Source organism: Anabrus simplex, chromosome 4 (assembly GCF_040414725.1).
Source record: "Anabrus simplex isolate iqAnaSimp1 chromosome 4, ASM4041472v1, whole genome shotgun sequence".
Taxonomy (NCBI): Eukaryota; Metazoa; Arthropoda; class Insecta; order Orthoptera; family Tettigoniidae; genus Anabrus; species Anabrus simplex.
In genome coordinates this window covers 118,629,605-118,655,735 of record NC_090268.1, presented here as the reverse complement: position 1 = coordinate 118,655,735, position 26,131 = coordinate 118,629,605, and the positions used below count along the sequence as shown (strand labels likewise).

Here is a 26,131-nt window from a genome sequence, read left to right as displayed (position 1 = left end):
CTGAGGCCCTATTAAGTGAGAAAAGGTTAATTACATGGCCTCTAAAATACCAATTTGAGAGGAGGCGATCTGCACTCCTAATACATTTTGTTTAAAACCTAATCTGGCTCTAGGCCGCTAATGCAAGGGCTAATCCCATACTAAAGAGGTGACTTTAGAGTGAAACAATTTACATTACGTTAAGGAAGAAACGGTTGAGAAAAAAATAAGTTCACCTCAATGCAATATGAGTGGGAGCTCGAGAGGGTTAAGCACTCTCTATCCCAAATTTTTAGTTTAAAAATATAGAATTGAAACTAAGTGTCTTTACATTTTAGAGGAAAGTTACATGGTGAAAGGCTTCGGACCTGCCCCGAGAGTTAAACTGCTGAGCTAGCAAGAAAAGAAGTTATTAAACGGCCATTACCTTGTTGTTGTACTGCTGCCCGAAGAAAGAGGCACTTCCCGCCCCCTGCTACGTACTTTACACTTCGAAAGTTGGTACTGAAGTGGCGCAGGGACCCGAAAATCAGCAGTTTATATACTCTCGTGGAAAGTTCGAGGCGTTTCAGGAATGACAACACCCGCCCACAATCATTTTATTGGATAACCAAGAAAACCCCTACACAATATGAAGAAGAAACACATAATTGGTGGAAAATTAATTCAAGAAATTCGGGACTGGCTAAATTCAAAACAAGGGGAAAGAAAGGGTTAATATTGCCAACTTAAACAATGACTGAAAAAAATTTAACAAAGAACAAACTTATGAATTCAAAATTTCTCCAAAAACATAGTTCTTTCACTTCGCACTAGGGTGCACCATTGTAGTTCTTCAGTAGTGTCCTCTAGAAGAGAATGTTCACACTTCTTACTACACGAAAAACAAAAATACGTCGAAAACGACCCAGTTCAGAAACTTCAAAATTTCCAAGTAGTGACATCTTCTGAGAAACTTGAAAATTAATACAGTAGATAAAGTTCAGACTTCCTCCAGTAGGGGAGTTTCAACTGGTGCAAAGTTTGAATTAGCGGCATGGAGGTGTACCGCCCGGTACACTATACAATAAAACTTTCTTCACAGGAACAATATTACACACGCATTACAATTAAATAGAAGTACAGCATCATTATACAATTAAAAATCATTCAGTATTTGACTACACACTAAGAAACTAACAGACACTGAAGAGACTGCCAGACTGACGAATGCACGCGGCAAGCGGGTGAATCATACCTCAGTGTCCATGATCTTGGTAAAGAAAAAAAATAGCCCTGCTACCCTTCCTCACAGCACATGCAAAGTCTCCACTACTTGCTGCGGCACAATACAAATCGGTTAGTTGCGACGAACGACATTTTGTGCGTATTTCTGCTAATGATTTTTTTAATAATTGAAGAAAATAAAGGAAAAAGTTAGCTGATAAGAAAACAGGGATTGTACAAGTTGCTTTTTTTAAAAAAAATTCCTAGTTTCAGCCAGCTAAAATGGAATATACACTGACTGACAGAGCAAATGCAACACCAAGAAGGAGTGGTTCGAAAGGGATGAAAGTTGGGGAAAAAACAGAGATGGCATGGACGAATAATTGATGTTTATTTCAAACCGATATGCAGGTTACACAATGCGCACGGCATCGACTCAGTAGGATGTAGGACCACCGCGAGTGGCGATGCACGCAGAAACACGTCGAGGTACAGAGTCAATAAGAGTGCGGATGGTGTCCTGAAGGATGGTTCTCCATTCTCTGTCAACCATTTGCCACAGTTGGTCGTCCGTACGAGGCTGGGGCAGAGTTTGCAAACGGCGTCCAATGAGATCCCACACGTGTTCGATTGGTGACGGAGAGTACGCTGGCCACGGAAGCATCTGTACACCTCGTAGAGCCTGTTGGGAGATGCGAGCAGTGTGTGGGCGGGCATTATCCTGCTGAAACAGAGCATTGGGCAGCCCCTGAAGGTACGGGAGTGCCACCGGCCGCAGCACATGCTGCACGTAGCGGTGGGCATTTAACGTGCCTAGAATACGCACTAGAGGTGACGTGGAATCATACGCAATAGCGCCCCAAACCATGATGCCGCGTTGTCTAGCGGTAGGGCGCTCCACAGTTACTGCCGGATTTGACCTTTCTCCACGCCGACGCCACACTCATCTGCGGTGACTATCACTGACAGAACAGAAGCGTGACTCATCGGAGAACACGACGTTCCGCCATTCCCTCATCCAAGTCGCTCTAGCCCGGCACCATGCCAGGCGTGCACGTCTATGCTGTGGAGTCAATGGTAGTCTTCTGAGCGGACGCCGGGAGTGCAGGCCTCCTTCAACCAATCGACGGGAAATTGTTCTGGTCGATATTGGAACAGCCAGGGTGTCTTGCACATGCTGAAGAATGGCGGTTGACGTGGCATGCGGGGCTGCCACCGCTTGGCGGCGGATGCGCCGATCCTCGCGTGCTGACGTCACTCGGGCTGCGCCTGGACCCCTCGCACGTGCCACATGTCCCTGCACCAACCATCTTCGCCACAGGCGCTGCACCGTGGACACATCCCTATGGGTATCAGCTGCGATTTGACGAAGCGACCAACCTGCCCTTCTCAGCCCGATCACCATACCCCTTGTAAAGTCGTCTGTCTGCTGGAAATGCCTCCGTTGATGGTGGCCTGGCATTCTTAGCTATACACGTGTCCTGTGGCACACGACAACACGTTCTACAATGACTGTGGGCTGAGAAATCACGGTACGAAGTGGGCCATTCGCCAACGCCGTGTCCCATTTATCGTTCGCTACGTGCGCAGCACAGCGGCGCATTTCACATCATGAGCATACCTCAGTGACGTCAGTCTACCCTGCAATTGGCATAAAGTTCTGACCACTCCTTCTTGGTGTTGCATTTGCTCTGTCAGTCAGTGTAAATATAATGTTTTCTTCAGAAACTACCCCTTTCCATTTCCCTTATCCAACTCCCGCCAGGTTAGGATGTTTATGCAATCACTATGTTTCAAACCAGGTTTCTTGTAATTATACTATTCTTGATCATTTTTAAAGGTTTCTTGTAATTATACTATTCTTGATCATTTTTAACCACCTCTTGCCCTCCCTCATTCTATCTGGCTCTCCATCATCTGCTTTGGCATCCTGCCCTCTTCCATCCTCTTAACATGTCTAAACCAAACCCCATGGTGCAACAGCCCTGAAGGGTCTTGGCCTACCAAGCGACCACTGCTCAGCTCGAAGGGTTACAGATTACGAGGTGTCATGTGGTCAGCACGACGGATCCCCTCGGCCATTATTCTTGGCTTTCTAGACCAGGGCTGCCATCACACCGTCAGATGGCTCCTCAATTGTAATCACGTAGGCTGAGTGGACCTCGAAGCAGCCCTCAGATCCAGGTAATAATCCCTGGCCTGATCGGGAATTGAACCTAGGGCCTCCGGGTAAGAGACAGGCATTCTACCCCTACACCACGGAGCTGGCTTAACATGTCTAAACCATATTAAAAAATTTAACACCGAGAGAGTTGGCCATGCAGTTATGGTTATGCAGCTGTGAACTTACATTCGGGAGATAGTGGGTTTGAATCTCACCATCGGCAGCCCTGAAGATGGTTTTCCGTGTTTTCCCATTTTCACACCAGGCAAATTCTGGAGCTGTACCTTAATTAAGGCCATGGTTGCTACCTTCCCAATCCTAGCCCTTTCCCATCCTTCCATCAGTGAAAACTTAAGATGTGTTAGTGCGACATTAAACATGTAGCTCAAAAATTTAATTTAGAGGAATTTATTATGAAGGTTTCACCTATTGATATTTTAATATCTACTGCAATAATGTCCAAACCATCTGTTTATCCCTCTTCATTCTGTTGTAAAGCTTTTCCACTCTAATTTCCTTCCTGATGTCCTCATTTCTTACTCTGTCCTTTCTTGTCTTCCCTATCATACTTCAACAAAATTTTATTTCAGTAGCTTTGATTTTACTCTTCTGCCTTTTTTTTAAGTGTTCAGGTCTCTGCTGCACATGCCAGTATTCTGCAGTAGTACATTTTATATATACATCACCTCTTTACACTTCATTGGTACTTTCTTCTTCCACACCAGGTTTCTCACACTTTGGTAAAATGCAGTTCTATTTTGAATCCTTTTACTGATCCCCATTGCATCCTGCATCAGTTTATTTCTCAAATACCTGAAGAAGCTCTCCACAAATTCAAGGTTTTGTCCCTTTTTCCGCTAGTCAACACCATGGTCTTGTTCTTTCTCACACTGATATTCATTCTGTAATTTTCAAAATAAGTAAAGCTTAATATTGTTTTTAAATATTCATTGATGTCTAAAAATGTCTAGAGTTTCTAAAATGTTTAGTTTTATCCCTTTTGGACATTGGTGTAAAATACTGAGAGAATTCTATATATTTGACAGTGGAGGCTCATGATTTCATGTGATGGGGAGGCCAGGGATAATGGAATTAAGTGCACATACATATTAGTTCCACTAAATTAGAGTTTAAGTGCATGCTAACACCTAATGATAATGCCACTGTTTACCACACAAACTTACGCGCTTACGCTATGAAAAAACCGTACAAGCAGCTCTTGACCTGTGAGGCCAGAATGAGAGTGCTCTCTGCTGAATTTGACTGCCAGCATAGGAGCTTTACTGGTTACCATGGCAACGATGATGTCACGCTCATTATCTCGAGTAGCCTGGCCATACCTGGCTGCATGCCTACACAGTCAATATGGTCTCACCAAGCGAGAGGCCATGTGGTTTGGGGCACACACTGTAGGCTTGCATTTGGAAGATAGTGGGTTTGAATCCCAATGTCGGCAACCCTGAAGATGGTTTTCCATGGTTTTCCATTTTCACACCAGGCACATGCTGGGGCTGTACCTTCATTAAGGCCATGATCACTTCCTTCCAGCTCCTAGCCCTTTCCTGTCCCATTGTCGCCGTAAGACCTATCTGTATTGGTGCGACGTAAAGCAAATTTTAAAAAAAAGTCTCACTGTTAGATGCTTTACACCATCAACCAGTGTACGTACCAGCCTATATACTACGTTAAATTACATCAAATAATCATTCCCATACAAATCATTGCCATACATCTTGCATTGTACATATGAAAAATGAAATGAAAATCCACAGCCTGTTTCCAGTCATTCGACCGGGTCAGGAATGGAATGAATGAAGCCTCCATCTAGCAGCGAGGATAGGAATTGTGCCAGCTGCCGAAGCCTGTCGCACTCCTCTGGGGCAATCATTAATGAATGACAGATGAAATGAAATGATATTGGAGAGTGTTGCTGGAATGAATTATGACAGGGAAAACTGGAGTACCCGGAGAAAATCCTGTCCCACCTCCACTTTGTCCAGCTCAAATCTCACATGGAGTGACCGGGATTTGAACCACAGAACCCAGCGGTGAGAGGCCGGCGCGCTGCTGCCTGAGCCACGGAGGCTCTGTACATATGAAAAATATTTCTTTATTATCAGCTATATGGGAGGAATCCAAACAAAAGGGTATAATATTTGGCCATGAACTTCTGATAGGAAATAATTTAGGTCCTCAGTTGTTTCAGAGGAAAATCTGAATGCTTCTAAAATACAAGTAAAGGAGGCCCGGCCTTCCATGCCTCTGTCAAGAACTGCTCCTGATATTTCATACTTCATGTCCTGTGTCATGCTGATCTACAACAACTACTGATTTTTCATCCTTAGGTAGCCAAAGTGCTGGCAGGTGTTCTTCATATCTGATGTCATATCCTCTTCTGGTTTGTCCATTGTAAAAACATCTGCAGTTCTTTTTTACAGGTGATTTTATATACATCAGTCTGTTTGAATTTATCTGGTGTATTAATTAATGACGTATGGCCTCCGGAGAGGCCTGGTGCAGGTCTTTTTCTAGTAGACAGCCTATTAGGTGACCTGCATGTCTGTGAAGATGAAGATGAGGGCCCTACCTAGGATGATTTCTAATGTTGAATATGCCACGCACACCCAGTCTCCGAGCCATTGGAATGAACCAGTTAAGGTTAAAATCCCCGACCTGGCCGGGAATCGAACCCGGGCCCTCTGAACCGAAGGCCAGTACGCTGACCATTCAGCCAACGAGTTGGACATCTGGTGTATTGACTGAATGTGATAGAATCTGACCCAAGACAAGGCCTACATTAAAACATGGTTATATTTAATATTATGACTGACTGCTTTCATTTCTTATGAGAAGGATAAAACTGTAACAAATGAGCAAGCAAAATTTTGTTCTGTTCCTAGCTAGGGCTTTTGATTTCATTCGAGGCATTATCTTGTTGATGACCTTCCCCTGTCATGTCATCCAAGGCCTATATTTCCTCTTTTTCCTTGTGAGTTTCAATCAATTGCCTCTTTTGCTGTATGGTCATCTGGCTGCTGCAACACACATCCCACCCATGACCATTTTCTCATTCTATTCAGTTCTATAGGCTTCTGATTTGTTCTTCCTCAGAGTTTAGCATTAGAGATGGCATTTGGGCACCAGTTTCCCAGGATGTTCCTCAGGAATCTGTTAATGAATGTCTGTAGCTTGTGGGTCAGGTACGTTGTTGCTTTTCAGATCTCATATCCATACAGTAGGACAGATTTCATGTTACTTTTGAATATTTGTAGCTTGCTTTCTTGGATCTCCAGATAAGGCACTTTGCAAAGGTACTATTGGCAGGAGTGTTATATTACCATTTTGTGTTCTAATCTTTAATCTTTGGAAGAGGTTGACTAAAATTTGCCTATAAAAGAGAATTTGGATAGCAGCTAAGTTTCCTTTGTCAATCTTCAAGGTATTTTATTCCTAGGATTGTTAATACCAATAACTTCTTTACTTTACAGAAAGCCACAGTAACATTGCAGTGATGGAAATATCCGTGGACTGGTTTCAAAATGTCATCCTTATTTCACTTCCAATCATCGGGTATATATTTTTCTTCAGAAGGAGGTATGATCAGAAGCCCAAAATCCATGGAATCTACAGTAAACCAGGTAACTAATACTTAGGATCCTACCACTATCTGTTTTAATTTCTTTCCTCTAATAATACTGATTATGTCATATAGTTGCCTACTTTCAAAATAGAATGGCATAACATGACTGAGAATTTAACTCAGAATCTGATACTTCGAGGTGAATTGCTCAATATATACTACATTTTTTATTGTTGCTCTTATTTGTATGATTAACAGTCTTCCTGATTCCTTTCCTTATATACTCTTTAGAATATACTAGCAAATGTACACATAATACTAGTCACAGTTTGTCATTATAAGAGCATTACAAGTTGTCCATTTCATGACCGTATCGATGTTTAATCAACAAGTAAGTATAAATAACCACCTAATCGATACTTTATTAATGCCTCAGGCAAAATTGAATAAAATTAAAACTTACAGGACATGTTTCGACCACTTAGTGGTCCTCTTCAGCTGTATAAATAAAGAACTGAAAAGAAAAACATTGACAATAAGCACAAATAAAAGTTCTTTGGAGACTCCTTTGATAAAATGGAGGTCATCAGAATAGGTCATCTTGCCTCTCATTCTTGTTTGGAAAAGATGTTTATTCTGCGCTGTCTAGAGGGTCTGTCTTTGAGCGCGACCTGGTGAAGTAACGATGTGTGGTGATACATCGTTAAGTGAAGTAACGATGTGTGGTGATACTGCACATCGTTACTTCACCAGGTCGCGCTCAAAGACAGACCCTCTAGACAGCGCAGAATAAACATCTTTTCCAAACAAGAATGAGAGGCAAGATGACCTATTCTGATGACCTCCATTTTTATCAAAGGAGTCTCCAAAGAACTTTTATTTGTGCTTATTGTCAATGTTTTTCTTTTCAGTTCTTTATTTATACAGCTGAAGAGGACCACTAAGTGGTCGAAACATGTCCTGTAAGTTTTAATTTTATTCAATTTTGCCTGAGGCATTAATAAAGTATCGATTAGGTGGTTATTTATACTTCCTTCTTTATTATAAGAGCAAGCGTAATTTCTGTTTGGTGCACTGCGCTATTAAGGGATCAGTATGAACATTAGTCTTTGTGTTATTACTAACATTTTTTTGTTATTGCAGCAATTGGTTTGCCAATGTTATTAATTACATGGTATTAGTGAAGTAAATTTTATTGTAGTGCATTAAAATATTAACACTAGGACAGAGAATGTTCATGTATGGAGCTCATGTGATAACAAGCTCCTTTAAGGGTCTGGCTGGTGATTTTTGTAGAAATTGCTGAAGAACAGCATTTTCAGGACAAGGGAATGAGTTATCTATCATCTGTGAGAGTAATCTTGGAATTTGGAACAATTATATGGAGTTCATATCAAACAGGACTTACCAGTGAATTGGAGATGTGAAGGAGAAAATAACGAGTTTCTTGCTTAATGATTTCTGTCTCAGAAGTAGACAATAAAAAAATTAAGAATATTTATTAACCAACCATCCCTTTCTTTCTTGAGTCTTATAGCCTTTTAAATATTATGATTAATAGACTCTTCTTTGGTGTGAATGGAACTATTCCCAAATCTTTCATGACATGGTGACAGAAATAGCAACTGTCGAAAAATCTGCAAGTTGAGATAGTCGTCTCGATAATCAAATACTTCGTCTTGATTCTTTGATATAATTTATATGGACTTCATAGCATTCAACATGATTAATTGTAACATGTATTAATTGTAACCTCTGATCGTGTAGCCAGCGCCCTTCAAAGTCAATTTGTCTAAAAATTAATCATCTTTCATCAACATTTTTACTGTGTGTCATTTGTCAAACCTAGAATCTCCTGGGTCAGAATAAATAAATAAATACAAAAAGTAACACATAGTAGAATAAACATAATTACAGTTCAGCATTAGAAGAAGGAAGAACAGAAAGAGGATACAAGGACAAGTATGAAAACACAAAAGACCAAAGACAGTCTCCATACACTGTCTACAAATAGATGGACATTTTCCTCATCAATAGCACTCATATATGGCCCAGTGAGGAGAGCAATGGCAAACTACCTCATTCCTCATCTTGCCTAGTATGCCTCATTTTGGTGCTGCTATGGTTTTTGTGGTTTTCCTGTAACTGCATAGCCTTTGGTGGTACTATTTGAGGATCCAACCAGCCTCTGGGCTGATGACCTAACAGACAGACAGATCAGGAAAAACGCCTTAAATGTCCACAAAGAAGTTCACGGATTGACCATGAATGGCATTTCTTACCATATCAACGTGATAGCTTTCAGAGAACACACCCCTAAAGGCTTCATCATAGACTCAACTGTACGGTTCAAACACCACAAAGGCCTACCAGAAGAGGTAAATCTCACAATCTCCTATTACAAATCCAAATATCATCTCCAAGAGATTGAAGTAATAGTACTAATGGTGGGAGTACGTGGCGCCATCCCTCGACACTTCGTCGACACATGGTTCAATCAATCTTATATAATAGTTAGCTGACAATAAGGATAATAATGAAGTTTATATCTTTTGTCATGGAAGTGTTTCCTGCTACCCATGGAAGACATTCACAAAATAGTTAAAATAGCTCTCCAAGGTTCCTTTAACTTCTGAGGCACCACATATTCAGTGCATACCTTTCAAAATTTTGTAATTTCTTTGTTTTATTCCTTTGTATCGTCTCCATCACATATGATCTGTATTACCTTGTCTTTCATGCCAGCCCATTAATACAGGAGGTTGGTTTTAGTTTTTTAAATCGCAAACCACTGTATTTAAAAAAATCCATATCTTCTCAGACCCTGACAAATTTGTTTCTGCTTCACTGACAAAACCTCTATTTGACTTTCTTCTTATCCTACACCTCCTCCATCAAGATTGAAGATCTGCTGAGTTTGATGCCAGCTATCCTGACGAAGCACCTGTATTCATCTGTATTGATCTCTTCCACTTTCCTGTATCCAGCATTCTTTTTCTTGCATACTTCCCACATCTAGACTCAAGATATGTCAAGATGGTTCCTCATGAGTGTCCACTTTCCTAATGAGGCTGGGAAGCAGAAATGAACTCATCAGAGACTGAGAAGAAAATAGCCAATGTAGAAGAACGTGGATTGATGAGAGGAGAGCCCTTCTATCTGAATATGGCAGTGTATGAAAATGTGAAAATTGCCATTTGTCCTTGTCTACTCTTTCTGCTGCACCCTCTTCCCATACTGTGCGTACCTATTATATGTTTCTTTTCATGTTTCCGTCTCTCTATACTGATGATGATATTGTTGTTTAAAGAGGCCTAACTTCTAGGTCATTGGCCCCTAATGGCACAAAATGAGATGAAATGTAATGACAATTTAAAAGTCCAAAATTAATCCACTGACCAGAATTCAAAACATGATGGTGAAGAATTACTGGATGCACATGAATGTAAAATAATCAACAGATCCAACTCATAATACTGAAAGTTAAAAGTAATTCCAAAATCAATCCACTCATTAGAATTCAAAAAAGACGACTATAAACAACGACTGAAAATGAAAATCCACAGCCTGTTTCCAGTCATTCGACCGGGTCAGGAATGGAATGAATGGCGCCTCCATCTAGCGACGAGGAGAGGAATTGTGCCAGCTGCCGAAGCCTGTCACACTCCTCTGGAGCAATGATTAATGACTCACAGATGAAATGAAACAATAGTGGAGAGTATTGCTGGAATGAAAGACGACAGGGAAAACCAGAGTACCCGGAGAAAAACCTGTCCCACCTCCGCTTTGTCCGGCACAAATCTCACATGGAGTAACTGGGATTTGAACCACGGAACTCAGCAGTGAGAGGCCGGCACACTGCCGCCTGAGCCACGGAGGCTTCATGAACAATGACTATCAACTTAAAACAATCAGTGGATCCGACCCACAATGCCCTACCTTCCCAGAATATATCTTGAAACAATAGTATATGCTGACCAAAGGACTGCTTCCAAAGCACAATCCTGAATCGATGATGCTTGTTGCTGAAAGGGGTCCAATAGCCAGGTCAAACACCCCTCATAATGGTACTTATCACCAGTAAAGTAGAACCATGGTGTTTCTCATGTAGTGGTACTATCAGAAGTAATGTAGACTCACGGTGTTCCACACATCATGGTACATGGTACACATCATGGCGCCACTCATAGGCAACGCAAACCCATAGTGTTCCTCACATAATGGTGCTAATCACAGGGACCCGAAGTATCCTGTGGTGTTCCTCACACTTAGTGGTTACTAATCACAGGCAACGCCCAGACCCGTGGTGTTTCTCACATAATGGTAATAATCACAGGCAACATAAGCCCATGGTGTTCCGCATATAGTGGTACTAATCGCGGGTACTGTAAACCCATAGTGAATTCCCCCACGTTTGGTACTAATCACAAAACTATTGTGCACCTAACATTGTGGTACTACTCGTAAGTAAACGTGACCCGTGGTGTTCCTCATGTGATGGTACAAATCACAAGTATTCTCATGGTTCCATTTCAGTCATCCCTTGGTCGCCCCTTTTATTCGCCTCTTACAACAGGCAGGATATACCGTGGGTGTATTCTTTGTCAGCATCCCACACCCACAGGGGGTTCTCTCAGTTATTTGTTCCTTTCCATTACTTACACTGTTAAAAGTAGTGTTACAACAAAGATAAGGTGGGCATTACTGGAAGCTAGAAGGAAAACGAACCTCTATGATTCTTATAATTATAATGCTCATATTGTGTACGCTGATGCTTGTTGTTTAAAGGGGCCTAACATCTAAGAGCAACGGCCCATATATTGTGTACTACCTGCACACGTTTTCTTGAGCTCTCACAGAACAGGCTGCGGGGAGTGGTGGGTTGTATTCCCACGTCGCTTCCTACTGTGCAGCAAACCAACCGGCAATGGAACCAACAATAACAGCATTTGTCATATTGACATACAAGATGGAGGATTCAAAATATATTTTTGTAAACACCCATTTTTTTGCACCATAATTACTAATTATAGCAGTTTGTATGGAACATTTTAAGTTGCAAAACATTCACTGCTGTCCAGTTGCAAGTCTACGGAGGAATACTTGCCACTTGTATATTTTCTGACACATTGATAATTAATTCGTTCATGACAATTTCCATGACACCATATCATCTCCAATAATTGTCTTTAAGTTCTTAGGTGTACTTTCAATAGCCCTCCCAACCCATGCGAGTGACAGAAGAAAAAAGCATCGACAGTGTGCTTTCATACATTAGCAGCTGTTATATATCCCATGATGTTTTCTCTAAACATTATCTATGTTTTATCTGAAGCTAGTTCTGTGGCATTTAAATTGCACTTACGTGAAGGAAGATCAGTGTTAAGAATAAATAATTAAATAAAAATATAGTAGGCCTATTTCTCTAGTTGCCATAATCTACTTGTAAACTCAGACAATATTCTGCACTGTGCTGCTTGGACTGCTGTGGTGGCTGTTGCCACTGAAGTTGTCAGCTTTGATTACAAAGTTTATCAAACACTGCCAGTCTGGCACTAGGGAAATGAGGGCTCAAGAATAACTTGCACGAACTGTACAAGCAAACATGGCAAGAGTTGAACAGCCAGCCAGAAAAATCCTGTTATATAAATAGGAGTGATAATTTACTTCAGGTAAAGGGAAGAGTGCTGAAGACAAATTATGCCAAATATTAATTTTTAAATTGAGGAATTGAAAATTGGAATATATTACTTGGAGTTGTCTTGAAATATTTTTCCAGAAAATACAAGTTGCTTCAAAAAGTGATCATAAAATAATGTGAATCTTGTCTTATTGCATTTCCTGTTTAATACTGTTTAATTATGTCAAATTAATTGTAAGTTTCTGTATTGTTTAATGTGCTACCAGGTTCTCTAAGTTCATACTTAGTACATTGTAGTTACAGTCTGAAGTCAAACATAAATGCATGTTCTTTACTTTCGCTTAGATTGGAACTTCACTTTGAAGAAATGGTGGGCATATATGACCCTCCAAAGGCAGAAATGGAGTAGTAAGAAGGAAGTTCCTGATGAATTGTGGCACATACTTCCAACTCAAGAAGACAAGGAACTGGAAAAACTTCAAAAGCTCCGTAAAGAAGAAGTAAGATCTATATACAGTACTCCTTTCAGACTTTACAGATTATAAACTTTCAGGCTTTGTGTCATTTGCTTTGTTGTTCCCTGTAAATACATACATACATTATAATTATAGACTGTTATGCCTTTTAGCATTCAGTCTGGAAGCCTCTGTGAATTTACTAAACGTTGCCACAATCCTTTATTTGCAACTAGTGCTGTGGCCTCATTTAGTTCTATACCTCTTATCTTAAAATCGTTAAAAATTGAGTCTAACCATCATTGTCTTGGTCTCCTTCTACTTCTCTTACCCTCCATAACAGAGTCCATTACTCTCCTAGGTAACCTATCCTCCTCCATTCGCCTCACATGACCCCACCACCAAAGCCAGTAAATTACTTATGTATTAAATGTATTGGGTTTCTTTTGTATTTGTCTTGTGTATCTTTTCATTTACTAGTGGTGTAAACGTTTCTCTCTCCTGTGTTTTTACGGCCTCTCCTTCATATACAAAAGGCATACTATATTGTTTTACACTTTATTTTTTCTACCCAAATGAAGTACACTACACATCACCAATTGTTAAGTCCACCTTCTCAACATAATCTCCTTGTAACTGTATGCACTTTTGCCATCAATGTGTCAGTCTTTCCAGACCTTCCTGAAACCATTCTTTCAGAGTGCTGCGTACCCATGCCTTGACAGCTGTGTCCAGTTCTGCAAAATCCGCAAAATAGCGACCACGCAGAGGTTTATTCATGTTCCCGAACAGGTGATAATCACATTTCTTTGGCGGTGGACAGCCCCTATGCTTCCATTGCATCGATTGTTGTTTCGTTTGTGGCTCATGGTAATGGAGCCATGTCTTATCACCAGTCACAAGGCTAGGCATGAAGTCAGCTGGATCTTGATCTTGGCATTGCAAAAGTTCTCTGCACACATCCACATGCCTCTGCTTTTCATCTGCAGACAAGAGTCTAGGCACCCACATGGATGACACCTTCCCCAGCTGTAAGTGGCTGTGCATGATCCACTGCAGGGTGTTTTGGCTAATTCCCGTGGCTGCCTCCATTTCCTTAAATGTGATGCATTTGTTTCCTTGGATGGCCTGTTTGACCCGGGCAATGTTCGCTGGTGTTGATACTGTCTCATTCCTCCAGAACTGGTTCCCTTGTCTACCGATGTGCGCACTGTTTTCCAACCTTCCACCCAGTTATAAACTGTTTTCTGTGGCAGCGCATGTTCTCCACAGACTGCCACCAAGCGCTGATGAATTTCTGCAGTGGTCACGCCTTCTTTCGATAGAAACCAAGTCCTACAGCTGTCCCTAACGGTTGCTTTCCATGCTGTCTGCTCCTACGCTGATAGTGTTGTTATGAAATGGGTATGACGAGTGCATTCATTGGCCTCTGTACGTGTGCTGCTACTAAACAGTGGAACAAGACACTAGTTACTTGTCACCACCTTAAAAAGTGAAATGTGAACCATACCTGGATGTACAAAAAATAAAGTGTAAAACAATATAGAACATCCCTCGTACTTCTCATATCTAACTTCCTGCTGTGGATGAGTGGAAGAGTTTGGTCATTGGATCCTGGATTTTAACTCATCAAGGTACCATAGTCAGTTTATTGAAGGACAGAAAAAGTCATTCCTCCATGTTTTACAATGTTTGCATATTTGGTGACACATTTGTTCACCCGACAGCTTTAATTAAAACTTTTTCTTTTTTAACTGTTCGGTTCTTCAGTATGCCGAAACTAATTTTGAGTAATAAATTTATATACTATCTGTAAAAAGACAACATAAGGTAACAGTATTATTCCTGAAAAAGAAATAACTTAATTACAATAGAATTACATGTGGAGAGAAAAGAGAATTTTATTAACACTTTCACTACCAGCTGCAGCTTGCCACTGCTGGAGCCCAGCCATTTTTTTTAAAACCACCTACTTGACAGCTGAGTTCTAGGTTAGCACATGGTAAAGAAATTGTTATTGGAAAAGATATTTACAAAAGACATAACATCGTTTTCCTCAATGTTTTTATTTACACCCCTGCGTACATCAAATGGAGCCTATGGGCAATAGAAAGGAGACTCAGGATCATTGTTCCTGTCCAGATTACTATTCACCTGTCCAGCGCTTTCACTGCTTACTTAATCACACTCACTTTTACTATCTGAAACTATCAGATCATCACCTGAATCGTTATTGTGCAAAATATCACATGTTTTTTCTACTGGAAGCACTCTATTACTACAAAATTTTGCTGCCATCCTGCATTTAGGAGTCTATATAGGCATTGGATTGCTGCTGTTCCTCCTACTCTCAACATGTCCACACTTAACTCATCTATTCCAGCAGCTTTCCCTTTCTTCATACTTTTAAGGCTCTTCTCTATCTCCAGCCATGTGATTGGTGGCTCCATATTTTTACTGGGCTTTTTACTTTTTCCAGATTCTTCTCTGTTTTGAATTACATTTGATGCCTCTCCATTCAGGAGCTTGTCAAAGAAGGTCTTGAATTCTCTCCTGATTCCATCTTCCCCTCATACAACTGATCCATTGTCCTGCTCTATTACCTTGATGTCTTCTAGGTTGTTTTGCTTGTTTTTAATTACTCTGTAAAGAAGTTTCTTGTTTCCTCTCCTGTCCTCTTCCAACTTTTCCACAAACTCATTCCATTTTTTCTCTTTATCTTCTCTTACTATCCTCTTAGCTGTACGTTTTTTGCACTGTAGAGTTCCTGTAGTTTAGTCATTTCTTGGCCACCTGGATCTTGTGCATCTCTTTGCTTTTCTTTGTCTGGCACCTTTTTTTGCCAACTTTCTCTCTTCTATAGCCAATCTGACTCTGTCATTCCACCAAGGCGTCTCTTTTTCTTTCATGGTCGAACCTGTTACTCCACATAGGTCTTTAGCTTCACCCACCAAAGTACCTTTAAAAAATTTCCATTCTTCTTCTACTGTATTCATTTCCCCTTTTGGTAAGTGTCTCTGTATCATTATATTCTTCCTTCGGCTTGGCTTCTTCTAATTTCCAAGTCTTCACTTTATGTTTTCTTTTTCTTTTTCTTTTTTTCGGGGTTGTGTTAGCCACATGATTCAGGTCTGCAGTCAATAATCTATGATCACTGTCCATACTCTCACTGGGGATAAATTTGACATCAGTTATATATTTCCCTCCTCCTTTGTTAGTGATGATATAGTTGATGAGGGTCTTATGTTTTCCATCCCAGCTATATCTTGTTATCTTGTGGCTGTCTTGTTTTTGGAAGAAGGTATTTTTGATGATCAATCCACTTCTTCTGCATAAATCAAGCAGTTGTTCACCTTCTGCATTTATATTCCCAAACCCATGTGGTCCAATGATTTCCTCATAACCAAGTCTGTCTGTCCCAACTTGTGCATTTAAGTCCTCAATGATGATGATGACATTTTCCTCATCAATTATATCTTCTAGATCTTGACGGAATTGTTCCTTCTCTTGAGCATGACATCCAACCTGCGGTGCATATACCTGCACTACCGTGTAATTTGTGGACTCCAGTTGCAAAGATATATATATATTTTTTTTTGCTATTTTGCTTTACGTCACACCAACATAGATAGATCTTATGGCAACGATGGGAGAGGAAAGGCCTAGGAATGGGAAGGAAACAGCTGTGGCCTTAATTAAGGTACAGCCCCAGCATTTACCTGGTGTGAAAATGGGAAACTACGGAAAAGCATTTTCAGGGTTGCCGACAGTGGGATTCGAACCCACTATCTCCCAGATGCGAGCTCACAGCTGCGCGCCCCTAACCGCATGACCAACTCACCCGGTCATGGATAATTTGATGATTGTATCATTCTTATAGGATACTTCAGTAATGGGATCCATGCCTTTTGTTATCAGGAAAGCGACACCATTTTTGGCCTCTTCCTCGCGTCCACTCCATACTAATTTGTAGCCATCTCTGAGAATCTTGCTACCTGCCTTTCTCCATTTTGTTTCACTCATTCCCAATATGGATAGATTTTTCCTCTTCATCATATCGATAAGTTCTTCAATTTTTCCTGTCAAGGTCAAAATATTTATAGTCCCAATTCTTACATTGTTCTTTGGACATATCTGTCTTTCATCGGAGCCATGTTGGCCGTCATACCTGCCAGATCTGCTTGAAGACTTTGTCAATTTCGATATTATTTTTTATCTCCATCTGAGGTCTGTTTGGTTGTTGAAAGCAATTCAAAGATGCTACCACTTGTTTGTTAGGCCTACGATGGATCTTCGCATTGAAACTTTGTTATGCACTAGATGGTCGGTGCCTGACACGCATTTCCTCATGTCAGTTAAGTCTATGGTTTACCCGTCAATACTCGGGAGGCTGATTGCAGTGGTTGCCCACTGGGTATTTATATTGGTATTATAAATTCACTCATTCGGGACAAATATTTCAGTTTCCGTATAGGAATCAACATCTGTATCATTTGAATATGGGGCACAAAATTGTGAAACCACTGTCAAAGCCCCTGCGCCACAACATCAGCTGAACTTGTTATGCATTAATAGGCACATGATATAAAGCATGTCGGAAACATTGACTGTCATTTTCTCTGAAACGGTCAAGTGTCTAGGGATAAGCCAAAACGTGTTGTGGCGGCATCAGGAAGAATGAACTCGCCCCACATACAGAACGCACCCTTGTGCACGATGCAACATTGCATCAGGGTATAGCTTGCAAAACTAGCGTCATTCGGCTGCGTGGAGTGAGCATGAGCATCACGCCTGTTTGTGTCTTGTTGGTGTAATCAGTGTAACCTATCTCACATGCATAGGCGTACTAAAACTGTGTGTGGTGTAAATAAATCTTATTATCCATGAGGACTGGTTTATTTATGAACGACGTGGAGCTGTCTACAACCAAGACTCCATAAATGGTGACCCCGACGTGCACAAGGGTGCGTTCTGTATGTGGGGCGAGTTCATTCTTCCTGATGCCACCACATCACCCCCCCACGGAGAAGGAAAGTTCACAAATCGAATGGACGGGCAAAGCGAACTCTGCGTCCTGATCGTGTTGTGTACTTTCTGGGTGGTGATGACGCATCAGGTAAGTCAGGTGTAAAAGAAGTGCTAGGTTGACTGGATGAAATGGGGGTAGCAGATGTGTCAGGTGTGTTGGTATGGGTAGGAACAGCAAGGTTTGTTTCTATGTATGCAGGTTTCACACGGTCTGTACTCACTACTACTTCCTTGTTTCCGATCATTAGCGTCAAAGTCTTCTCATTACGGCTGACTACAGGGTAAGGACCAGAGTATGGGGGTTGCAAGGGAGGCTTCACATGATCAACTCTCAGGAAAACATGGGAGGCAGTTGCCAAGTCTTTGAAGACGAATATTTTCTCTTGACTATGGCGGGAGGCAGGAACAGGTCTTAGTTCGGCCATTACCTTCCTTAGGTAATTTACAAAATCCGCAGGGTCAAGTGGAGTAGGAGAACTGGGCGAAGAAGTAACCATTTCTCCAGGGAGGCGTAGAGGCTCCCCAAAAACTAGTTCGGCGGGGGAAGCTTTCAGATCTTCCTTTAGAACCGCACGCATGCCAAGTAACACTAGGGATAAGGCTTTTATCCACGTTGCACTATGACACATCAGAGAAGCTTTTAGCTGTCTATGAAGACGCTCCACCATACCGTTAGCGGATGGGTGGTAGCTGGTTGTACGGATTTTTGTTGTACCAAATTGTGTCATAAGTCTGCGAAAGAGTGTAGACTCGAATTGTCTTCCTTGGTCAGTAGTTATACGAGTTGGGAGACCAAATCGGGAGATCCAACCACTTATTAGCGTATCGGCTGTTTCTTCAGCAGTGATGCTGCGCATCGGCCATGCCTCTGGCCAGCGAGTAAATCTGTCAACAGCAGTGAGGATATAATTATAGCCTTCGCAGACAGGCAGTGGACCAACAATATCCAAGTGAATGTGGCTGAAACGGCCTGTGGATGCTCCGAAATTCCCCAAAGGAGATATATTATGCCTCGTCACTTTATTGCGTTGACAGGACAAACAAGCACGAGTCCAGGCATGAGTGTCTTTCTGAATAGATGGCCAAACAAATCTATCTGAGACTAGACGAGAGGTGGCTCGAATACCTGGGTGGCTTAAGTTATGGAGCTTGTCAAAGAACTTGCGTCAAAAAGGAAGTGTCAGGAACGGACGAGGTTTTCCTGTTGATGTATCGCATACAATGGTAGTCGTGGTGCCCGGAAGGGTTACTTTTTCTAATGTCAGCGACGTACCACCATGCAATAAGGCTTTGAGTTCGTCATCGTCCGCTTGGGATCGAGCCCGCGCAGCGTAGTCATCTTCTAGTGAGATGGCTTCAACACGAGACATTGTATCAGCGACAACGTTATCTGCTCCCTTTATATGCTGAATATCAGTTGTGAACTGGGATATGAAGGACAGCTGATTTAGTTGGGCTGGGGGTAGTTTTTCTCTGCGTTGAGAAAATGCATAAAGCAGAGGCTTGTGGTCCGTATATATGGTGCATTGTTGTGCTTCCAGTATATAGCGGAAATGCTGGACAGCCTCGTACACAGCTAACAGTTCCCTGTAATAGGCCGGCCACGTTGTTTGACGCGCTGAAAGCTTCTTACTGAAAAACGCTAGGGGCTGCCAATGGTGTCCAACTTTCTGTTGCAAACACGCTCCAACTTGAGTATTTGATGCATCGGTAAAGAGACCTAGAGGCGCATCTGGCAATGGATGAGCGAGTTGAGTGGTTTGAGCTAGGCTTTCTTTGCATTCGTGGAAAGCACGTTGCAATTCTGGAGTCCGGGGGACAGGTTTAGAACCCTTAAGCTTAGAATTGGCTAGGACGTTCACCAACGGCGCCTGCAATTCAGCCGCATGTGGTAGGAAACGTCTGTAGAAGTTGACCATGCCCAGGAACCGGCGGAGGCCCTGGACAGTCTTCGGTAGAGGGTATTCCAAGAGAGACTGGATTCTCTCTGGTGGAGGTTTTGTACCGTCCTTTGAGAGCCGATAGCCCAAGAAGGTTACCTTACTTGCACCTAATACGCACTTGGATGGATTTATGACTACACCGTAATCAGCTAATCTCTGGAAAAGTATGCGGAGATGGTGCATATGCTCTTCAGCATCCCGTGAGAACACCAGGATATCGTCGATATACGGGAAACAGAAGTTTAAATCTCTAGTGACCTCATCCATAAAACGCTGGAAAGTTTGTCCAGCATTTCGTAACCCAAACGACATATAGGGAAATTCAAACAGCCCAAAAGGGGTTGTTATGGCTGTTTTGCAAATGTCACTGGGGTGAATTGGAATCTGTTGGTAGGCCTTGATAAGGTCAAATGTACTGAAAATGGTTGACCCAGCAATGTTATGGCAAAAATCTCCTATGTGTCGTACCGGGTAGCGGTCGGGTATTGTTCTTGCGTTCAATGCCCGGTAATCGCCACATGGACGCCATGAGTTGTCCCGCTTAGGTGCAAGGTGCAAGGGTGAGGACCAGGGACTATTAGAAGGTCTCACTGTACCACACCTTACCATGTCCTCGAATTCTTTCTTCGCTATCTGCAATTTTTTGGGGTCCTAGACGACGAGGTCGACAAGAGACTGGTGGGCCTTCGGTTGTCCTAATGTGATGTACAGTATTGTGTTTAATATCACGTTGGATCCCAGGTGGGCGAGTAATGGACTGAAACTCAGCGAGCAACATGCTGAAAGTTGAGTCGGTGGATACTGCAGCAGTCTTTACGCTGGCCTGTTCGATAGAGGCTACAGATGCCTTAACGTGTAGGCCGGTGGTGCCGTCGAGGAGGCATCTGTTACGGCAGTCAGGGAGTAAGTTATAGTAAGCCAGAAAATCAGAACCAATGATGGCTGTGCTAACATCAGCAATGACAAATTGCCAACGAAAGTCACGACGTAAACCAAGGTTGAGGTTCATGGAAAGGCTACCATATGTCCTGATTGTACTACCGTTTGCAGCGCTCATCTCATACCCAGAAGCTTTGCAAGTGCTTCCCAGAAGCTTACGCGGGAAACAGCAAAGGTCAGATCCGGTGTCAATCAGAAATTTTGCTTTGGTATTCTGATCAAAAATAAATAGACGGAGGCCTGATGTAGAACAGACAGTTGCCGTCTTCACTGGCTGTTCGTTCCGTTTTCCGCCTGCCAGGAACAGGGACTAGTACATTTTACAGCTTTATCTTGGAACTTTTTGTGGTACCAACAAAGCCGGCTCTGTGGAGTAAGGGAACGGTCACGGCTTTTAGATTTCCTTTTACTGTGACTCCTGCCTCGGAGCTGGTTACGGGCCAGGGCATCGACTTTACGTGTCAATTCCTCCATCTGGGCAGCTAAAGTGTTCGGCGCAGCTGTAGCATGTACGGCCAAGTGGCTATATGGTGGTGTGACAGTAGGTGAAAGTTCCAAGATCTTGTCTGCAAGCTCTGCTATATCAGCTAGAGGCATTAACTGGGCCGCTAATATAGCCTGCAAGTGCTGGGGTAGTCGACGCATGAAAAGTTGTTTTAATATACTTTCATCATGAAGTGAGCTACCGGCTAATGACTTTAAGTGACGTAAAAATTGTGATGGTTTCCTATCACCGAGTTCTTCGTCGCCAAGAAGTTGGCGAACTCGTTGCTCTTCGGATACGGAAAGACGACGGACTAGTTCAGATTTTAGTTTTTCGTAACGTCCTGTGGTAGGAGGGTTAATGACAATGTCTTCTACCTCGGCTATGACCTTGGTGTCAAGCTGTGAAATTACATTATCGAATTTAGTCTGGTCGGCCGTGATGCCTGCGAGCCTGAATTGAGTCTCAACCTGGGCGAACCAAACAGTTGGTCTGTCATACCAAAACGGTGGTAGCTTTGCAGAGATTTTGGCAACTTGGCCAACATTGCTAGATGTAGCATCGGTACCAGTAGACTCATGCTCCTGGAGCCAGGCTAGTAATGCTTCGTTCTGCTCTTGCAAAGGCTTCGTCAAAGCAATAAGTTGTTGGAGTTGGTTCTGCAAGTTGTTATTTTGTTCCTCCAAAGCTTTTAATCGATCCTCCGCCATAATCAAGATGGGTACACGGAGAAGGAAAGTTCACAAATCGAATGGACGGGCAAAGCGAACTCTGCGTCCTGATCGTGTTGTGTACTTTCTGGGTGGTGATGACGCATCAGGTAAGTCAGGTGTAAAAGAAGTGCTAGGTTGACTGGATGAAATGGGGGTAGCAGATGTGTCAGGTGTGTTGGTATGGGTAGGAACAGCAAGGTTTGTTTCTATGTATGCAGGTTTCACACGGTCTGTACTCACTACTACTTCCTTGTTTCCGATCATTAGCGTCAAAGTCTTCTCATTACGGCTGACTACAGGGTAAGGACCAGAGTATGGGGGTTGCAAGGGAGGCTTCACATGATCAACTCTCAGGAAAACATGGGAGGCAGTTGCCAAGTCTTTGAAGACGAATATTTTCTCTTGACTATGGCGGGAGGCAGGAACAGGTCTTAGTTCGGCCATTACCTTCCTTAGGTGATTTACAAAATCTGCAGGGTCAAGTGGAGTAGGAGAACTGGGCGAAGAAGTAACCATTTCTCCAGGGAGGCGTAGAGGCTCCCCAAAAACTAGTTCGGCGGGGGAAGCTTTCAGATCTTCCTTTAGAACCGCACGCATGCCAAGTAACACTAGGGATAAGGCTTTTATCCACGTTGCACTATGACACATCAGAGAAGCTTTTAGCTGTCTATGAAGACGCTCCACCATACCGTTAGCGGATGGGTGGTAGCTGGTTGTACGGATTTTTGTTGTACCAAATTGTGTCATAAGTCTGCGAAAGAGTGTAGACTCGAATTGTCTTCCTTGGTCAGTAGTTATACGAGTTGGGAGACCAAATCGGGAGATCCAACCACTTATTAGCGTATCGGCTGTTTCTTCGGCAGTGATGCTGCGCATCGACCAAGCCTCTGGCCAGCGAGTAAATCTGTCAACAGCAGTGAGGATATAATTATAGCCTTTGCAGACAGGCAGTGGACCAACAATATCCAAGTGAATGTGGCTGAAACGGCCTGTGGGTGCTCCGAAATTCCCCAAAGGAGATATATTATGCCTCGTCACTTTATTGCGTTGACAGGACAAACAAGCACGAGTCCAGCCACGAATGTCTTTCTGAATAGATGGCCAAACAAATCTATCTGAGACTAGACGAGAGGTGGCTCGAATACCTGGGTGGCTTAAGTTATGGAGCTTGTCAAAGAACTTGCGTCAAAAAGGAAGTGTCAGGAACGGACGAGGTTTTCCTGTTGATGTATCGCATACAATGGTAGTCGTGGTGCCCGGAAGGGTTACTTTTTCTAATGTCAGCGACGTACCACCATGCAATAAGGCTTTGAGTTCATCATCGTCCGCTTGGGATCGAGCAAGCGCAGCGTAGTCATCTTCTAGTGAGACGGCTTCAACACGAGACATTGTATCGGCGACAACGTTATCTGCTCCCTTTATATGCTGAATATCAGTTGTGAACTGGGATATGAAGGACAGCTGATTTAGTTGGGCTGGGGGTAGTTTTTCTCTGCGTTGAGAAAATGCATAAAGCAGAGGCTTGTGGTCCGTATATATGGTGCAGTGTTGTGCTTCCAGTATATAGCGGAAATGCTGGACAGCCTCGTACACAGCTAACAGTTCCCTGTAATAGGCCGGCCACGTTGTTTGACGCGCTGAAAGCTTCTTACTGAAAAACGCTAGGGGCTGCCAATGGTGTCCAACTTTCTGTTGCAAACACGCTCCAACTTGAGTATTTGATGCATCGGTAAAGAGACCTAGAGGCGCATCTGGCAATGGATGAGCGAGTTGAGTGGTTTGCGCTAGGCTTTCTTTGCATTCGTGGAAAGCACGTTGCAATTCTGGAGTCCAGGGGACAGGTTTAGAACCCTTAAGCTTAGAATTGGCTAGGACGTTCACCAACGGCGCCTGCAATTCAGCCGCATGTGGTAGGAAACGTCTGTAGAAGTTGACCATGCCCAGGAACCGGCGGAGGCCCTGGACAGTCTTCGGTAGAGGGTATTCCAAGAGAGACTGGATTCTCTCTGGTGGAGGTTTTGTACCGTCCTTTGAGAGCCGATAGCCCAAGAAGGTTACCTCACTTGCACCTAATACGCACTTGGATGGATTTATGACTACACCGTAATCAGCTAATCTCTGGAAAAGTATGCGGAGATGGTGCATATGCTCTTCAGCATCCCGTGAGAACACCAGGATATCGTCGATATACGGGAAACAGAAGTTTAAATCTCTAGTGACCTCATCCATAAAACGCTGGAAAGTTTGTCCAGCATTTTGTAACCCAAACGACATATAGGGAAATTCAAACAGCCCAAAAGGGGTTGTTATGGCTGTTTTGCAAATGTCACTGGGGTGAATTGGAATCTGTTGGTAGGCCTTGATAAGGTCAAATGTACTGAAAATGGTTGACCCAGCAATGTTATGGCAAAAATCTCCTATGTGTCGTACCGGGTAGCGGTCGGGTATTGTTCTTGCGTTCAATGCCCGGTAATCGCCACATGGACGCCATGAGTTGTCCCGCTTAGGTGCAAGGTGCAAGGGTGACGACCAGGGACTATTAGAAGGTCTCGCTGTACCACACCTTACCATGTCCTCGAATTCTTTCTTCGCTATCTGCAATTTTTGGGGTCCTAGACGACGAGGTCGACAAGAGACTGGTGGGCCTTCGGTTGTCCTAATGTGATGTACAGTATTGTGTTTAATATCACGTTGGATCCCAGGTGGGCGAGTAATGGACTGAAACTCAGCGAGCAACATGCTGAAAGTTGAGTCGGTGGATACTGCAGCAGTCTTTACGCTGGCCTGTTCGATAGAGGCTACAGATGCCTTAACGTGTAGGCCGGTGGTGCCGTCGAGGAGGCATCTGTTACGGCAGTCAGGGAGTAAGTTATAGTAAGCCAAAATCAGAACCAATGATGGCTGTGCTAACATCAGCAATGACAAATTGCCAACGAAAGTCACGACGTAAACCAAGGTTGAGGTTCATGGAAAGGCTACCATATGTCCTGATTGTACTACCGTTTGCAGCGCTCAGCTCATACCCAGAAGCTTTACAAGTGCTTCCCAGAAGCTTACGCGGGAAACAGCAAAGGTCAGATCCGGTGTCAATCAGAAATTTTGCTTTGGTATTCTGATCAAAAATAAATAGACGGCGGCCCGATGTAGAACAGACAGTTGCCGTCTTCACTGGCTGTTCGTTCCGTTTTCCGCCTGCCAGGAACAGGGACTAGTACATTTTACAGCTTTATCTTGGAACTTTTTGTGGTACCAACAAAGCCAGCTCTGTGGAGTAAGGGAACGGTCACGGCTTTTAGATCTCCTTTTAAAGTGACTCCTGCCTCGGGGCTGGTTACGGGCCAGGGCATCGACTTTACGTGTCAATTCCTCCATCTGGGCAGCTAAAGTGTTCGGCGCAGCTGTAGCATGTACGGCCAAGTGGCTATATGGTGGTGTGACAGTAGGTGAAAGTTCCAAGATCTTGTCTGCAAGCTCTGCTATATCAGCTAGAGGCATTAACTGGGCCGCTAATATAGCCTGCAAGTGCTGGGGTAGTCGACGCATGAAAAGTTGTTTTAATATACTTTCGTCATGAAGTGAGCTACCGGCTAATGACTTTAAGTGACGTAAAAATTGTGATGGTTTCCTATCACCGAGTTCTTCGTTGCCAAGAAGTTGGCGAACTCGTTGCTCTTCGGATACGGAAAGACGACGGACTAGTTCAGATTTTAGTTTTTCGTAACGTCCTGTGGTAGGAGGGTTAATGACAATGTCTTCTACCTCGGCTATGACCTTGGTGTCAAGCTGTGAAATTACATTATCGAATTTAGTCTGGTTGGCCGTGATGCCTGCGAGCCTGAATTGAGTCTCAACCTGGGCGAACCAAACAGTTGGTCTGTCATACCAAAACGGTGGTAGCTTTGCAGAGATTTTGGCAACTTGGCCAACATTGCTAGATGTAGCATCGGTACCAGTAGACTATTTCAACCCCTCTTTCACTTAGCAAAGTTCTGGGAAATT

General features: G+C 42.9%; 1 protein-coding gene across 2 annotated transcripts in view; it reads left to right on the top strand.

Annotated features, from left to right (window-relative positions):
• The window catches only part of LOC136871678 (rifampicin phosphotransferase), a 210,305-nt gene that overhangs the window by 14,686 nt on the left and 169,488 nt on the right, over nucleotides 1-26,131 (top strand). For both annotated transcript variants that reach the window (XM_067145175.2, XM_067145176.2), the window contains exons 2-3: nucleotides 6,838-6,987; nucleotides 12,916-13,070. In XM_067145175.2, the coding sequence (XP_067001276.2) occupies nucleotides 6,861-6,987; nucleotides 12,916-13,070 (282 nt within the window). In that variant the 5' untranslated portion in view covers nucleotides 6,838-6,860. The remainder of the gene's footprint in view (nucleotides 1-6,837; nucleotides 6,988-12,915; nucleotides 13,071-26,131) is intronic.